Source organism: Capra hircus, chromosome 12 (assembly GCF_001704415.2).
Source record: "Capra hircus breed San Clemente chromosome 12, ASM170441v1, whole genome shotgun sequence".
Classification (NCBI taxonomy): Eukaryota; Metazoa; Chordata; class Mammalia; order Artiodactyla; family Bovidae; genus Capra; species Capra hircus.
In genome coordinates this window covers 15,805,638-15,820,707 of record NC_030819.1, presented here as the reverse complement: position 1 = coordinate 15,820,707, position 15,070 = coordinate 15,805,638, and the positions used below count along the sequence as shown (strand labels likewise).

The 15,070-nt window shown below is 40.7% G+C and overlaps 2 protein-coding genes across 3 annotated transcripts in view; one reads left to right on the top strand and one right to left on the bottom strand.

Annotated features, from left to right (window-relative positions):
• Positions 1-15,070, top strand: part of LOC102179751 (multidrug resistance-associated protein 4-like) — a 607,813-nt gene that overhangs the window by 464,322 nt on the left and 128,421 nt on the right. The gene's annotated exons all lie outside the window — the stretch shown is intronic.
• Positions 1-15,070, bottom strand: part of LOC108637248 (multidrug resistance-associated protein 4-like) — a 157,816-nt gene that overhangs the window by 125,158 nt on the left and 17,588 nt on the right. The window contains 4 exon segments of the mRNA XM_018056286.1: positions 377-502; positions 1,961-2,124; positions 3,184-3,273; positions 10,466-10,690. Coding sequence (XP_017911775.1) covers positions 377-502; positions 1,961-2,124; positions 3,184-3,273; positions 10,466-10,690 — 605 coding nt within the window.

Sequence of the window (15,070 nt, the reverse complement as noted above, 5' to 3'; positions counted from 1 at the left end):
ACCAACAGTGCAGGAGGGTATTGCTTGTACATTTTTTTGTTGATGGCCATGCCTATCGGTGTGAAGTGATACTTCACTGTAGTTTTGATCTGCATTTCTCTAATAAAGAGTAATGTTGAACATTTTTCATGTGTTTATTTACTATCTGTTTATCTTCAGAACATATATAATTTTTCCTTTAAGAAGATCATAAATGGAAAAGCAGGTTAAAATGACATCTCCCCTCTTCCACTTAACCCTCCTGCCACATATGAGGTATGGAGTTCACAGTATTTAAGTTCATCTTCATGTGAAAACTTGGTGAGACTTATGATTTCCGTCAGTAAAAATAGGGGGGAAAGTACAAAAATATGGTGTGATATGTACAAAAACTTACCTTCTCAATCTGGTAATAAGGTCTATAAATGACTTTTCCCAAGCATTCATTTTAATTGTTCTGATGCCAGTTATGACTTCACTCATGGTCCTGATCCTGTCATCCGTGAGAGCTGCAGTCTTACTCCTGAGGGGACAGAGGTGAGACGAGCCTCAGTGACACAGCCCAACTTTCCGCAGCAGCAGCAGGGGGCACAGGGAGGGACCAGGGATTGATGATTCCCTACAGCTCTTCTGTGCTGACACCACAGGAAGGTCTTTCTCAAAGTGCAAATGGAGACAAAGAATCTAGGAAGTCAACCATTCAGCCCAGTTCAAGGAGTAACTTGGAGAACTCACAGTACTGGCTGAGGAAGACCTGAAGTGAGTCAGGTACAAATTCTCCACCCAAGGAAATCACAGTTGGTCAGGGAAGGCAAAAGACACTGAATCTAATGGGAAGACAGTGTCTGTGCTGTGATAAAACAGGAGTGAACTTCTGGGGAGCAGAAAAGTTCGGGCTGTTAATTCCACTGGGAAAGAAGAGCAAGAGCTTCAGAGACCTGGCAGTACTGCAACAGGGCCTCAGAGGATAAAGAACATCTCTCCACAGCAAGACAGGAAAGGAAATTTCAAAGAGACAAAAACATCACATGTAAAATTACAAAAAAAGAGAAGGAAAAAAATCTCAAGGGAAAAAAAAACTTCAAAGAGCACAACACCTCCATCACCTGACACCAAGACAATGACCCACCTCCAACCCTCTGGGACCTGCTTCAGGTCTATCTCATCGCCATTAGGCCCTTCATCACCAGCCACTGTTCTATCACATACACTGCTGGGACTGTGGGGCTGTACAAAAGCATAGTTAATTAAAATTGATCTTGTCCTTGAGGCTTTTATAAGTTAATGGAAACACGGAATTAAAAACAAGACATGAACATAGATACCTGAAAATTGCTCTACCATAATCATAACAAAAATGCAGCTAAAATTGAGCCTATAGGATTATTACTATTTATTAATGCTTAAATAATTTCAATATAGATGTCTACTGCTCAAAGACACTCCACTTATTCAGGTATGGTGCAGGGAGGAGCCAATGAGTGCCGTCACCTTTCTCTCTTCAAAATCAGCCTGCGGCTTAGGGCTGGAGCCTCCAATGGCTAAGCCTGCTGCTGCTGTTGCTGCTGCTGCTAAGTCGCTTCAGTCGTGTTTGACTCTGTACAACCCCATAGACGGCCTCCTACCAGGCTCCTCTGTCCCTGGGATTCTCCAGGCAAGAACACTGGAGTGGGTTGCCATTTCCTTCTCCAATGCATGAAAGTGAAAAATGAAAGTGAAGTCGCTCAGTCATGTCCGACTCTTAGCCTCTTAGACCTCATGGACTACAGCCTACCAGGCTCCTCCATCCATGGGATTTTCCAGGCAAGAGTACTGGATTGGGGTGCCATTGCCATCTCCAGGCTAAGCCTGAAGTGTCTACAACACATGCAAAGAAGAGACTAGAAAAGGCACTGGTTTTGTTTTTGAACAGAAGCATTAAGCAAATGGTGAATGCTACCAAGCACATATCACCTATTTTTTAAATCATTGTTTCTCTTACCTGAGTGATGAAAACGAATTTCCAATGCAGCTTTGCAAAAGCAGAAGAATAACGAGAACTGCCATCCCAGCAAGACATGATATTCCAATTTCCATCCAGAGCAGGGCAGTCACTGCAATAGCCTGCAGTGGCCCCACCCACAGATAGTGCAAGAATATCATTACCTTAAAAGAGAAAGACAAGGCCTTCTTGGGACCGTATACAATAAAACCAGTAGGGAGACTCTCTCTCTCCCAAAATTCAGCCCTCGTCTCCCCAGAAGAGCCTATAATATGGCACCTACCACATTCTCTGATATCTACTTGTGTATTTACCTTTTAGACAGGCTGTGGCCTTTCCAGGGAAGAAATTAAGACATATTTACATTCAAGTTAAATAGAGGCCTTACATCATGTTTGATGAATACATAATTGAAAGAGAAGTTAAAGTGTTAGTTGCTTAGTCATGTCAGACTCTTTGTGGCCCCATAGATTGTAGCCCACCAGGCTTCCACATCCATGGAATTCCCCAGGCAAGGATACTGGAGTGGGGTGCCATTTCCTTCTCCAGGGAATCTTCCTGATGCAGAGACAGAAACCAGGCCTCTTGCATTGCAGGTGGACTCTTCACCATCTGAGCGAAAAGGGAAGCCCCCAAACTTAAAGGCAGAATCATCCAGGAAAGAGAAGTGGTCTATACAGATCTAGCCAACAGCTACAATACTCTGGGTAACATGATCTATTCATAAGGTAAGTGTGAAATGGGTATGATGGGACAGCAGAGAGGAGGTTGTGTCTGGCTGTTGACTACCCATTTGGCATATTCCTCACAGGTTCCCTATGCAGCAGGCACTGAACAGGGCACAGGAGAAAGAACAATCCCTGCCCACCAGGCCTTCATCTTCCAGAGGAGGAGGAAGATAGTCCCGCAACATCCACACCATGTACCAAGAGAGGCCACTCCAGGAGGACCCCTAGGAACACTAACCAAGCTGGGCAAGAACACTACCACCTACCTATTACTGAAGTATATTGCAGACAATGTCAGAAAAACAATACCCTCATCTACAGGACAACACATATTATCACATCTAAGTTGCACACAGAGGAAATGAGTGTTGGATAAAGAGAACCCTTGTCTTATGTCCTCATCAGAACACTGGCTGACACCAAACCCTGGTACCCAATAAGCTAAACCAGTGAGAAGGATGGGAAATGGAAGACGATCCCTCAGGGGCAGCTTACCTGATCAAACCTGTTCACATCATTGGACAGCAGGTTGACTATCTGGCCTGTGGTGGTCTTCCCCATGGCTGAGCTACTCAGGCGAAGTGACTGAAATGAGAGAAAGATACAGAGAATCGGATTCCTACCATGATACCAAGTCAGTCTGAGAACATAGCAAAATGGACTGTAGTTTCATGGGATCTTGTGTGGTTTCAGGACGAGCAGGATGATGCCTGAAAGCAGGGCTCTAGGGACCCTCATTCATCCTTTAATGATCTAATGTGGTGCCAGCCCTGCCTACAAGGACAGCAAAGGGAGGAGCAGGAGGTAGAAGCAAAACCCTCTACCCTGTTTCTCAATGAACTTGGACCTGACTGAAGATAAAGGAATATAGAGTTAGACTTAGGGGTCAACCAAAGCAATTTTGAGCCAAAAACTAGACAGCATATTAAAAAGCGGAGACATCACTATGCCAACAATGGTCCATATAGTCAAAGCTATGGTCTTTTCAGTAGCCATGTACAGATGCGAGAGTTGGACCATAAAGAAGGCTGAGAACTGAAGAATTGATGCTTTTGAAATGTGGTGTTGGAGAAGACTCTTGAGAGTCCCTTGGCTAGCTAGGAGATCCAACCACTCAATCCTAAAGAAAATCAATACTTTGGCCAACTGATGTCAAGAGTTGACAAACTGGAAAAGACCTTGATTCTGGGAAAGATTGAGGGCATGAAGAAGAGGGAGCAACAGAGGATGAGACGGTTGAATGGCATCCCTGACTCGATGGACATGAGTTTGTGCAAACTCCAGGAGATACTGAAAGACAGGGAAAGCTGGTGTGCTACAGTCCATGGGGTCAGCAAGAGCTGGACAGGACTGAGTGGCTGAACAACAACAAGATGAGAGTGGAGAGGCCACCTCAAGGAAAGAGAATAGGGGACTTGAACTATAAATCTGGTCAGTCATTAATACAAGGTGTGACATCATTTAAACACTTTGGTCTTAGTTTCCTCATTCTAAAACTAACCAGTATAATATTAAAAACACTAACCCTGTGAGGAACCTGTATTCTTAACTCCAGTCTGCTGACTTGACAAAAAACAGTCTATGCTGTACAATTCCTTCATTTGATAAAAGGCTCTGAAAAATTCCCTAGAGATCTGAGGAACCTGAACAGACCACCTTGAGCTGTTTCAACAGACCATCAGCTAGAGCCAAGGATCCAAACAAAATGTCATGGTTCATAAAAATGTTCCATTTAGTCCTCAAGTTAAAAGTGATATAGCCACAATGGAAGAGTCTATGGCAGTTCCTCAAAAGACCAAACATGAAATTACCATATAGTACCACAATTTTGGATCTTGCTTCTATCACCAGTCATATCGACAACTGGGTGATGTTTTTGCTTTGGCTCCATCTCTTCATTCTTTCTGGAGTTATTTCTCCACTGATCACCAGTAGCATATTGGGCACCTACCAACCTGCGGAGTTCCTCTTTCAGTGTCCTATCATTTTGCCTTTTCATACTGTTCATGTGATCACTCACCTAGAGCCAGACATCCTAGAATGTGAAGTCAAGCAGGCCTTAGAAAGCCTCACTACAAACAAAGCTAGTGGAGGTGATGGAATTCCAGTTGAGCTATTTCAAATCCTAAAAGATGATGCTGTGAAAGTGCTGCACTCAATATGCCAGCAAATTTGGAAAACTCAGCAGTGGCCACAGGACTGGAAAAGGTCAGTTTTCATTCCAATCCCAAAGAAAGGCAATGCCAAAGAATGGTCAAACTACCGCACAATTGCACTCATCTCACATGCTAGTAAAGTAATGCTCAAAATTCTCCACGTCAGGCTTCAGCAATACGTGAACCATGAACTTCCAGATGTTCAAGCTGGTTTTAGAAAAGGCAGAGGAACCACAGATTAAATTGCCAACATCCGCTGGATCATTGAAAAAGCAAGAGAGTTCCAGAAAAACATCGACTTCTGCTTTATTGACTATGCCAAAGCCTTTGACTGTGTGGATCACAACAAACTGTGGAAAATTCTGAAACAGATGGGAATACCAGACCACCTGACCTGCCTCTTGAGAAACCTATATGCAGATCAGGAACAACAGTTAGAACTGGACATGGAACAACAGACTGGTTCCAAATAGGAAAAGGAGTATGTCAAGGCTGTATACTGTCACCTTGCTTATTTAACTTCTATGCAGAGTACATCATGAGAAATGCTGGGCTGGAAGAAACACAAGCTGGAATCAAGATTGCCGGGAGAAATATCAATAACCTCAGATATGCAGATGACACCACCCTTATGGCAGAAAGTGAAGAGAAACTAAAAAGCCTCTTGATAAAAGTGAAAAAGTTGGCTTAAAGCTCAACATTCAGAAAATGAAGATCATGGCATCTGGTCCCATCACTTCATGGCAAATAGATGGGGAAACAGTGGAAATAGTGTCAGGCTTTATTTTGGGGGGCTTCAAAATCACTGCAGATGGTGATTGCAGCCATGAAATTAAAAGACACTTACTCCTTGAAAGGAAAGTTATGACCAACCTAGATAGCATATTAAGTAGAGACATTGCCAACAAAGGTCCATCTGGTCAAGGCTATGGTTTTTCCAGTAGTCATGTATGGATGTGAGAGTTGAACTGTGAAGAAAGCTGAGTGCCGAAGAATTGATGCTTTTTAACTGTGGTGTTGGAGAAGACTCTTGAGAGTCCCTTGGACTGCAAAGATGTCCAACCAGTCCACCAGTCCATTCTAAAGGAGATCAGTCCTGGATGTTCATTGGAAGCACTGATGCTAAAGCTGAAACTCCAATACTTTGGCCACCTCATGCGAAGAGTTGACTCATTAGAAAAAACTCTGATGCTGGGAGGGATTGGGGGCAGGAGAAGAAGGGGACTATAGAGGATGAGATGGCTGGATGGTATCCCCGCCTCGATGGACATGAGTTTGAGTTAACTCCAGGTTGGTGATGGACAGGGAGGTGTGCCCTGCTGTGATTCATGGGGTTGCAAAGAGTCAGACAAGACTGAGTGACTGAACTGAACTGATAGCAATTTCACTTCTGACAATGTACTCAAATTAAAGCATAAACTTGAACCGATTATTTGTGCACCATGTTCATAGCAGCATTGTATACAATAGTCAAATGGTAGAAACAACTCAAATGTCTGCTAACAGATGAATGGATACACACAATATTGTATACATATATAAAGGAATATGATTCATTCTTAAAAAAGGACTTAAATTCTGACATCTGCTTCAAGACAGATGAGTCTTTTTTTTTTCTTTTTTACTTTATTTTACAATACTGTATTGGTTTCGACATACATTGACCTGAATCCACCACGGGTGTACATGCGATCCCAACATGAACCCCCCCTCCCACCTCCCTCCCCACAACATCCCTCTGGGTCATCCCCATGCACCAGCCCCAAGCATGCTGTATCCTGCATCAGACATAGACTGGTGATTCGATTCTTACATGATAGTATACATGTTTCAATGCCATTCTCCCAAATCATCCCATCCTCTCCCTCTGAGTCCCAAAGTCCACTATACACATCTGTGTCTTTTTTGCTGTCTTGCATACAGGGTCATCATTGCCATCTTTCTAAATTCCATATATATGTGTTAGTATACTGTATTGATGTTTTTCTTGCTGGCTTACTTCACTCTGTATAATCGGCTCCAGTTTCATCCATCTCATCAGAACTGATTCAAATGTATTCTTTTTAACGGCTGAGTAATACTCCATTGTGTATATGTACCACAGCTTTCTTATCCATGCATCTGCTGATGGGCATCTAGGTTGTTTCCATGTCCTGGCTATTATAAACAGTGCTGCGATGAACATTGGGGTACATGTGTCTCTTTCAATTCTGGTTTCCTCGGTGTGTATGCCCAGCAGTGGGATTGCTGGGTCATAAGGTAGTTCTATTTGCAATTTTTTAAGAAATCTCCACAATGTTTTCCATAGTGGTTGCACTAGTTTGCATTCCCACCAACAGTGTAGGAGGGTTCCCTTTTCTCCACACCCTCTCCAGCATTTATTGCTTGCAGATTTTTGGATCGCAGCCATTCTGACTGGTGTGAAGTGGTACCTCACTGTGGTTTTGATTTGCATTTCTCTAATAATGAGTGATGTTGAGCATCTTTTCATGTGTTTGTTAGCCATCCGTATGTCTTCTTTGGAGAAATGTCTATTTAGATCTTTGGCCCATTTTTTGATTGGGTCGTTTATTTTTCTGGAATTGAATTGCATAAGTTGCTTGTGTATTTTTGAGATTAGTTGTTTGTCAGTTGTTTCATTTTCTATTATTTTCTCCCATTCAGAAGGCTGTCTTTTCACCTTGCTTATATTTTCCTTTGTTGTGCCGAAGTTTTAATTTTAATTAGATCCCATTTGTTTATTTTTGCTTTTATTTCCAGAATTCTGGGAGGTGGATCATAGAGGATACTGCTGTGATTTATGTCTGAGAGTGTTTTTCCTATGTTCTCCTCTAGGAGTTTTATAGTTTCTGGTCTTACATTTAGATCTTTAATCCATTTTGAGTTTATTTTTGTGTGCGGAGTTAGAAAGTGATCTAATTTCGTTCTTTTACAAGTGGTTGACCAGTTTTCCCAGCACCACTTGTTTAAGAGATCAAGACAGATTAATCTTAAAGACATTATACTTACATGGCATAAACAAAATGACAAACATTGTATGATTTCACTTGTATGAGGGACCTAGAGGAGTCAAATTCATAGAAAGAAGCAGTAGAAGGGTGATGACTAAGAGGAGGGGACTGGGGAGTCAATGTTTAATGGGTGCCGAGGTTCAGTCTGGAAAGAAGAAAAAATTCTGGAGATTCACAGTGGTGATGGCCACACAAGAATGTGAATGTACTTAATGTCACCAAATGGTGCACTTAAAAACAGTTAAAATGGTAAATTTTATGTTGTGTATATTTTACCACAATTTTTTTAATGAATGAACCAAAGCCAAAAGTAATTTTACCAAAGCTGCAGAAAGGTAAATAAATGACAAGTCATCTTATATATGATGTGTGTGTTAGTCACTCAGTCACGTTCGATTCTCTGTGACCCTATGGACTGTAGCCCTCCAGGCTCCTCTGTCCACAGAATTCCCCATGCAAGAATACTGGAGTGGGTTGCCATTTCCTTCTCCATTATATATGATACATATTCCAAATTACAAACTATGACTTTGAGCTTATCAGCCATCCCATTTTCAACACCCGACCTGATTTCTCCTCAGGATCAGGGGTCAGGGTGCAGGGCCTGTGCATGAACCACAGACATTCACAGGGGCCTTTCAGAGCCCCTCAGCAGCACCAGGTTTGCCCTAAGGAATCGGCCCACATGTAACCTGCAAGAAGTGTCTTATTTCTGCATCTCAGTATGAACCTACATGCAAGGCTGTGCACGAGGAAATTTCCATGTTTCTGGAATTTCAGGTTATATATACAGTTTCTGACTTTGTAAAGAAACAATTATTTTAGGCTAATTAAGTCAGTACATGAACACTTTGGGAGATGTTTACATTCACATAAACAACATACAAGGTCAGATCAGATTCCCCAAAGGAGACATTCCAAAGTGTCAGCAGGAAGAGGAAGAAAACCAGGTGGACAGTGGCTCACGTATGTAGCAAAGAACGAGCTTTGTTTGACTAAACCATCATCTCAAATCTAACTTAAGGTTTTCACACTGCAGTTCTGGTGAAATTTCCTGCATACTTATGGGAGCTAAACATGATCTGAAAAGATAAACATCTAGCTAATTTGCGAGGAAATCTGAGTATTTGTCTACTAAATGGCAGAAGGTGCAAGAGAATAGCAAAAATGATGATGGCTGACAGTGAAGACCCTTAACTGGAAGGTATGTCACCCAAGGAGAAACTGGGCTCATGTGCCAAACACAGAGAGTGAGAAGCCAGACCCCTGAGTCCACACAGTCCCGAGATTTAACAAGAGTCTACTCAAGGAAAGATGGGAGAAGACATTCTACATTTTCCCCAGAAAGGTATTCCCAAGAAACAGGAGCCTTAGATAAGTAACAAATAGCAAAAGAAGCAATAATTTTCATTTAAATCACCTGGTTTTAGCTTTCATTGAGGATTTTATTCATTTGTAATAAAATTAAATATATTTACTATGTGCAATTTGACGTTTTGATGTAAATAAACATTGGGAAACGGTTACAGTAGGAAAACAAAAGAACATACCCATCATCGCATATGGTTATCCTTTTGTGTGTGTGGTGAGAAAACTTAAGATTTATTCTCTCATCAAATTTCAACAATAAAATACAGCTAAATAAAATTTTTTTTCTAGGAAAAAGCAAACAGCCTAGAGCAAAGAGATATGCAGGGTCAAGTTTATAAAGAGTTCTTCAGCTCTTAACACTGTGGCAATTCCTTTGTGAAAACAGCTAATATTCTTAATTCTTTTAAACTACTTAAGACTAGGGTAAACTATAGGATAATTCTGTGGCAGTTCTCAACACAAAATAACTGAACACACCAAATCAGGTTTTATTAAAAGTGCTAAAATGCATACTAAAGAAAAAGGAAATATTGAATTAAGAAAATAACTTGAAGGAATAGCAACAAATTCCCACCAAAATTACTAAAAACTGCATAAGATTTCAAGTTTCATCCCAATATTCAGCTCTATTCTTTAATACCATTATAAACAATCATAGCTATAGAATATAGTGAGAGAATCTATGTTTGGCATGGATTCCATTTATATTTTTCTTTAGTTCACACAATTACATTCAATATGACTAGATGGGTCATTTAAACATATAATCATTTGCTTTTTCAAATACATTTTGTGCTCCTAGATTTAATTTTATAAATCCGATCAATGAAGTTTACTTTTAAATACAAATTTTATGTAAAAGATGGTCTTAATGAACAACAAAATTGCCACAAATACAGCTACAAGATTAAGGCATGAAAACACTGAAAACCAACTTAATACTTTTTATACTTATTTTTTAATTAGATTCCATTACAAGCTGAGTGGATATTATGCAACAACCTGTGGATAAAAGTTATCAAAGGCAGCCCTGACCCAATCTCAATACAAAACTTTTCATTATTTACTGGTAAAGTTTGCTTAAATGACAACAACAAAATTGGCCTGATGCAAATACCAAGCTTCTCTAGGAAGGTGTAAATGATCCCAGTTACAAGATGTTTAATTTAAAGAGAACTTTCCCAAAGCGTTTCTGATGCTTTAGGGGAGGTACACACTTCAGTACCGAGCGACACTCACCTTGCGGTAGATCATGTGGCACACGGCTACTCTCAGCCTCATCCCCACGCGCTGAATGTGACAGAAGTGCAAGTGGTGCAGAACGGCCCACACGAGCACGCAGGCGCTCAGCCCTGCCGCGTAGCCATAGGCTTCGTGCAAAGCGGCAGAATTTGCAGGATCATAGTTTTCAACATAACTAATAATTTTCCCCCAAAATATGGGCAGAACTACCTTGGTGCCTTCCTGAAAGAAAAAAGCCTTAATTAGAAATACCAGTCATGCCAGTTTTTCTTAACACAAGCTTTACGTTTATTATTAGCATGTTAAAAAGCCATCTGGACAAAATGCTACATTCATGGCTAACTTAAAAGAAAAATAACAGATCCACTCTCTCCAGTATGACAGGCAGACAACAGTTTTAACTTAAGCCAAAATCTTACATTCAAAGACAATAAAGCCTTAGTACTGGGTTGGCCAAAAAGTTCTTTCAGTTTTTAAGTAAAAGACACATTTTTCATTTTCACCAAGAACTTTGTTGAACAATGTATTCAAAATTTTTTTCCACTATCTCCTGCCATTTTTCAGGAAACCTGATAATTCCATCTTCCCAAAACTTTACATCTTTTTAAGCAAAGAATGATTTCAGGTGCCTTTTACAGTCTTCCTGGAAATTAAATCTTTTTCCATTAAGACAATTTTGTAAAACACAAAATAAACAGAAACCCAAAGGAGCAGTGTCTGGTGAATATGGCAGATGAGTCAGAACTTCCAAGCCAAGCTGTAACAGTTTTTGCCTGCTCATCAGAGAAACATGCGGTCTTACATTACCCTGATGGAAGATAACTCATTTTCTATTGAATAATTCCAACACATTTCACCAAGTGCTGCTTTAAGTTGGCCTAACAGGGAGAAGTACTTGTTGGAATTAACTGTTTGGTTTTCCGGAAGGAGCTCATAATAGAGGACTCCCTTCCAGTCCCACCACATATACAACATCATCTTCTCTGGATGAAGACTGGACTTTGGTGTGGTTGGTGGTGGTTCGTTTCACCTACCCAATGATCTCTTTCATTCCACATTAGTGTACAGTATCCACTTTTCATTGCCCACCACAATTTGGTTTTAAAAAGGAGCATTTTATTAATAATTACATTTCAGTAGAGAATTGCATATGGAAATAACGGTCAAAATTTTTCTTTTTTTACCTCGCTTAACATAGGTGGAAACCAAACATCAAAGTGATTAACATAACAAAGATGGTGAAATGACTTTCAAGGGTTTTTTTTTTGGGGGGGGGGGTGATATTTTGAGTATGTTGGCTATCTCCCACATGATATAATATTGATTGTTCTCAATTAATGTCTAGATTTGATCTCTATCAACTTTAACTGGTTTACTCGACTGTAAAACATCATCCACCAAGAAATCTCCAACACGAACCTTTTATTTTATTTTATTTTGCTGTGTTGGGTTTTCATTGCAGTGTGCAGGCTTCTCTAGTTGGAGAGCACCAGCATAGTTTCCCTGAGGCACATGATATCTTAGTTCCCGGACCAGGGATCAAACCCATGACCCCTGCATTGGAAGGCAGACTCATAACCACTGGACCACCAGGGAAGTCCCCTGATGGGTTTGTTTTTGATAACTCTCTTCTGTCTGTAAAATGTTGAGGAACACACAAGAGGAAGACAAGGCAAATCCAAAACTCAAAACACAAAGCATAACTAAAAAGCATTTTCTGCTCAGCTAACTAGTGCCTGATCAGATTATTGACAGAAAGCTGACCCCATCTCCCTAATGGATGTGACAGTGAAGCCCTACACTCCTGTCTTGCTCTACACACACATGTTCACAGGCTGTAACACCTGCCTCACCTTCCACAAGATCACAGGAGATTTCATCTACTCCAGAGAAGAGAAGATTGTTTAGTGAAAGAATTATGAGTAAGATGACCATATCAGAGGAAGATGACCAGTTCTCAAGAACACGAAGACTCACTGTTACATTTCTAGGAAGTCTCGTCATTCACCCCTGGAGGCACTAAGAGTTTAAGAAAGTAAAAGTGAAGTCGCTCAGTTATTTCTGACTCTTTGAGACCCCATGGACTATAGCTTACCAGGCTCCTCTGTCCATTAGATTTTCCAGGCAATAGTACTGGAGTGGATTGCCATTTCCTTCTCCAGGGGATCTTCCTGACACAGGGATCGAACCTGGGTCTCCCACGTTGTAGACAGACGCTTTACTGTCTGAGCCACCAGGGAAGTCCAAGAGCTTAAGAAGAGGCCCTCATAGATTGTAAAACACACTGTTGATACAGTTTACTGAGATGGAAGTCTAGAGACTTACACAGAGAAGCAAGAATGTCAAACTACACATGGCAGTCCCAGCCCAGATACCATCAAGGGCAGCCCAGTGCTGCAGGCTACAAACCTGGGGCACTCCACCAGAAGCACAGCAGAAACACCTGCCATCCCAAAGTGTCCTTGAACTGTGATTCTTTTGGGGAATCACTGCTGTCTGTTCAGCTCAGTCTCTTAGTCATGTCCAACTCTTTGTGACCCCATGGACTGCAGCTTTTCAGGCTTCCCTTTCTATCACCAACTCATTGAGCCTGCTCAAACTGATGTCCATCGAGTCAGTGATGTCATCCAACTATCTCATCCTCTGTCGTCCCCTTCTCCTCCTGCCTTCAATCTTTCCCAGCATCAGGGTATTTTCAAATGAGTCAGCTCTTCGTAACAAGTGGCCAAAATATTGGAGTTTCAGCTTCAGCATCAGTCCTTCCAATGAATATTCAGGATGGATTTCCTTTAGGATGGACTGGTTGGATCTTCTTGCAGTTCAAGGGACTCTCGAGAGTCTTCTCCAACACCACAGTTCAAAAGCATCCATTCTTCAGTGCTCAGCTTTCTTTATAGTCCAACTCTCACATCCATACATGACCACTGGAAAAACCACAGCTTTGACTAGATGGACCTTTGTTGGGTGTTACTCAGCTGTCTGTTACTCACCTATTTGATCTTAATACCATTTCAATTACAGGAGGAGTAAGAATAATATCACCCACCTAAAAGAATACTAATAAATGCAAGAAATTCAGCAAAAAAGAGTGCAAAATAAAGGCAGGTCATTACCACCTAAGTGTCTGGGTTTATCTGCTGAGAGACAATCTTTAATCACCCAGCTGAGCAAACAGCCTCACTAAGGAGTAATGCCAGTCCATGGCCTATAGCTTCTACTCTTCTCTCTATTCTGGATACTTATCCTCAACTAGTGAGGAATAAGATAACTGAGAAAATATTCCCTATCAAACTTGAAACTAACCAAATTAAAACTTTCTGGATAAGCAGGCACAAGATCAAAAGTTGTTCCCTCAAACTCTTCCTCTTTAATGTTAGTCTAAGTTTGATTTTTGAATATTCTTTCCACACACCAATTCAGAATAGAGTTATTACATCTTCATAGGAATTCTTCACAACTATGAAATCATGAAAGATTTTTTAAAAGAGTATGTTATAATACAACAACATTTGATCAAGGTTCTACAAGAATCTGAGAGTCTCTGGGGCAGACATTTCTCGGTAGAGTCCTTGGTATTCAGCCTCCCGAAAGCACTTGACTTTGGGCCCCATTTCCTGCTTCTTAGGGGAACTTCTCACAGGGTTAAGTGCTAAAATTTCCCTACTCATTATAGTTTCTCCATTACATTTCCACACATACTTAAAAGGTTTCTTACCCAACTCTACCAACTCTGCTTCATGAGGAAAAAAAAAAAAACAACACCACAGAAAACAGAAACAAGCTATACAGACAAAGAAAAAATGCTTGAGTGAAATATATAAGCAGGAGAAATGAGCTTGTGGGAAAAATGAAGGGACAATTTACCTTCAGAAATGGGGGAATATGTGACAAACAGTAGAGGTGAGAAAGATCCTGAGCTAAGGAGGAAGAGCAGCGAAACTTGGAAAATAATAACCATTAGGATTCTAAATATAACTTCACTCCTCCTGACACAGTGGTCTTCATCCTGACTGCACCTTAGCATCACCTAGGAGGGGTTAAGAGCCCTCTGAGGCCTGAAGCCAAGCCTCCAGAAACTGGTTTAGGTTCAACTGATTAAGGATGGACCCTGAAGTTCTCTCTGCCTGGAAGATTCTGGATGTAGAATCTAATCCCATGGAAGCATCTGCTATTCTCCTGCATCATCAGGGCATCTGGGCCTCAAGGGGCCATGAACCTGCTTTGAAGGACTTACAAGTACCACAGAAGGTTTTATGCTGAGTCCCGTGTTACATATCATACTTTTAAGAAAATTCCTTATGAATTTTCCCAAACTCTTGAGACTCCAAATATGAAATTCAGACCTTTCATTTGAAACCACAGGAAAAAAATAAATGTTTATAAAATACAGTATTTACAAAATTAAAATATGAATTAAATTTGTAATGTTATATCTAAAGAGGGAGAAGAATTAGAATCGAACAAGGATACCAGTCTTCTTTTAAAACAGCCTCTGCTGTTGATTTGACTTTGGAATTGTGAAAACATTATACAGAATTGTAATTATAAAACAATGAAGTCTTCAAAATCAATTCACAAAATTTCAGAATAAAATAAAGCAGA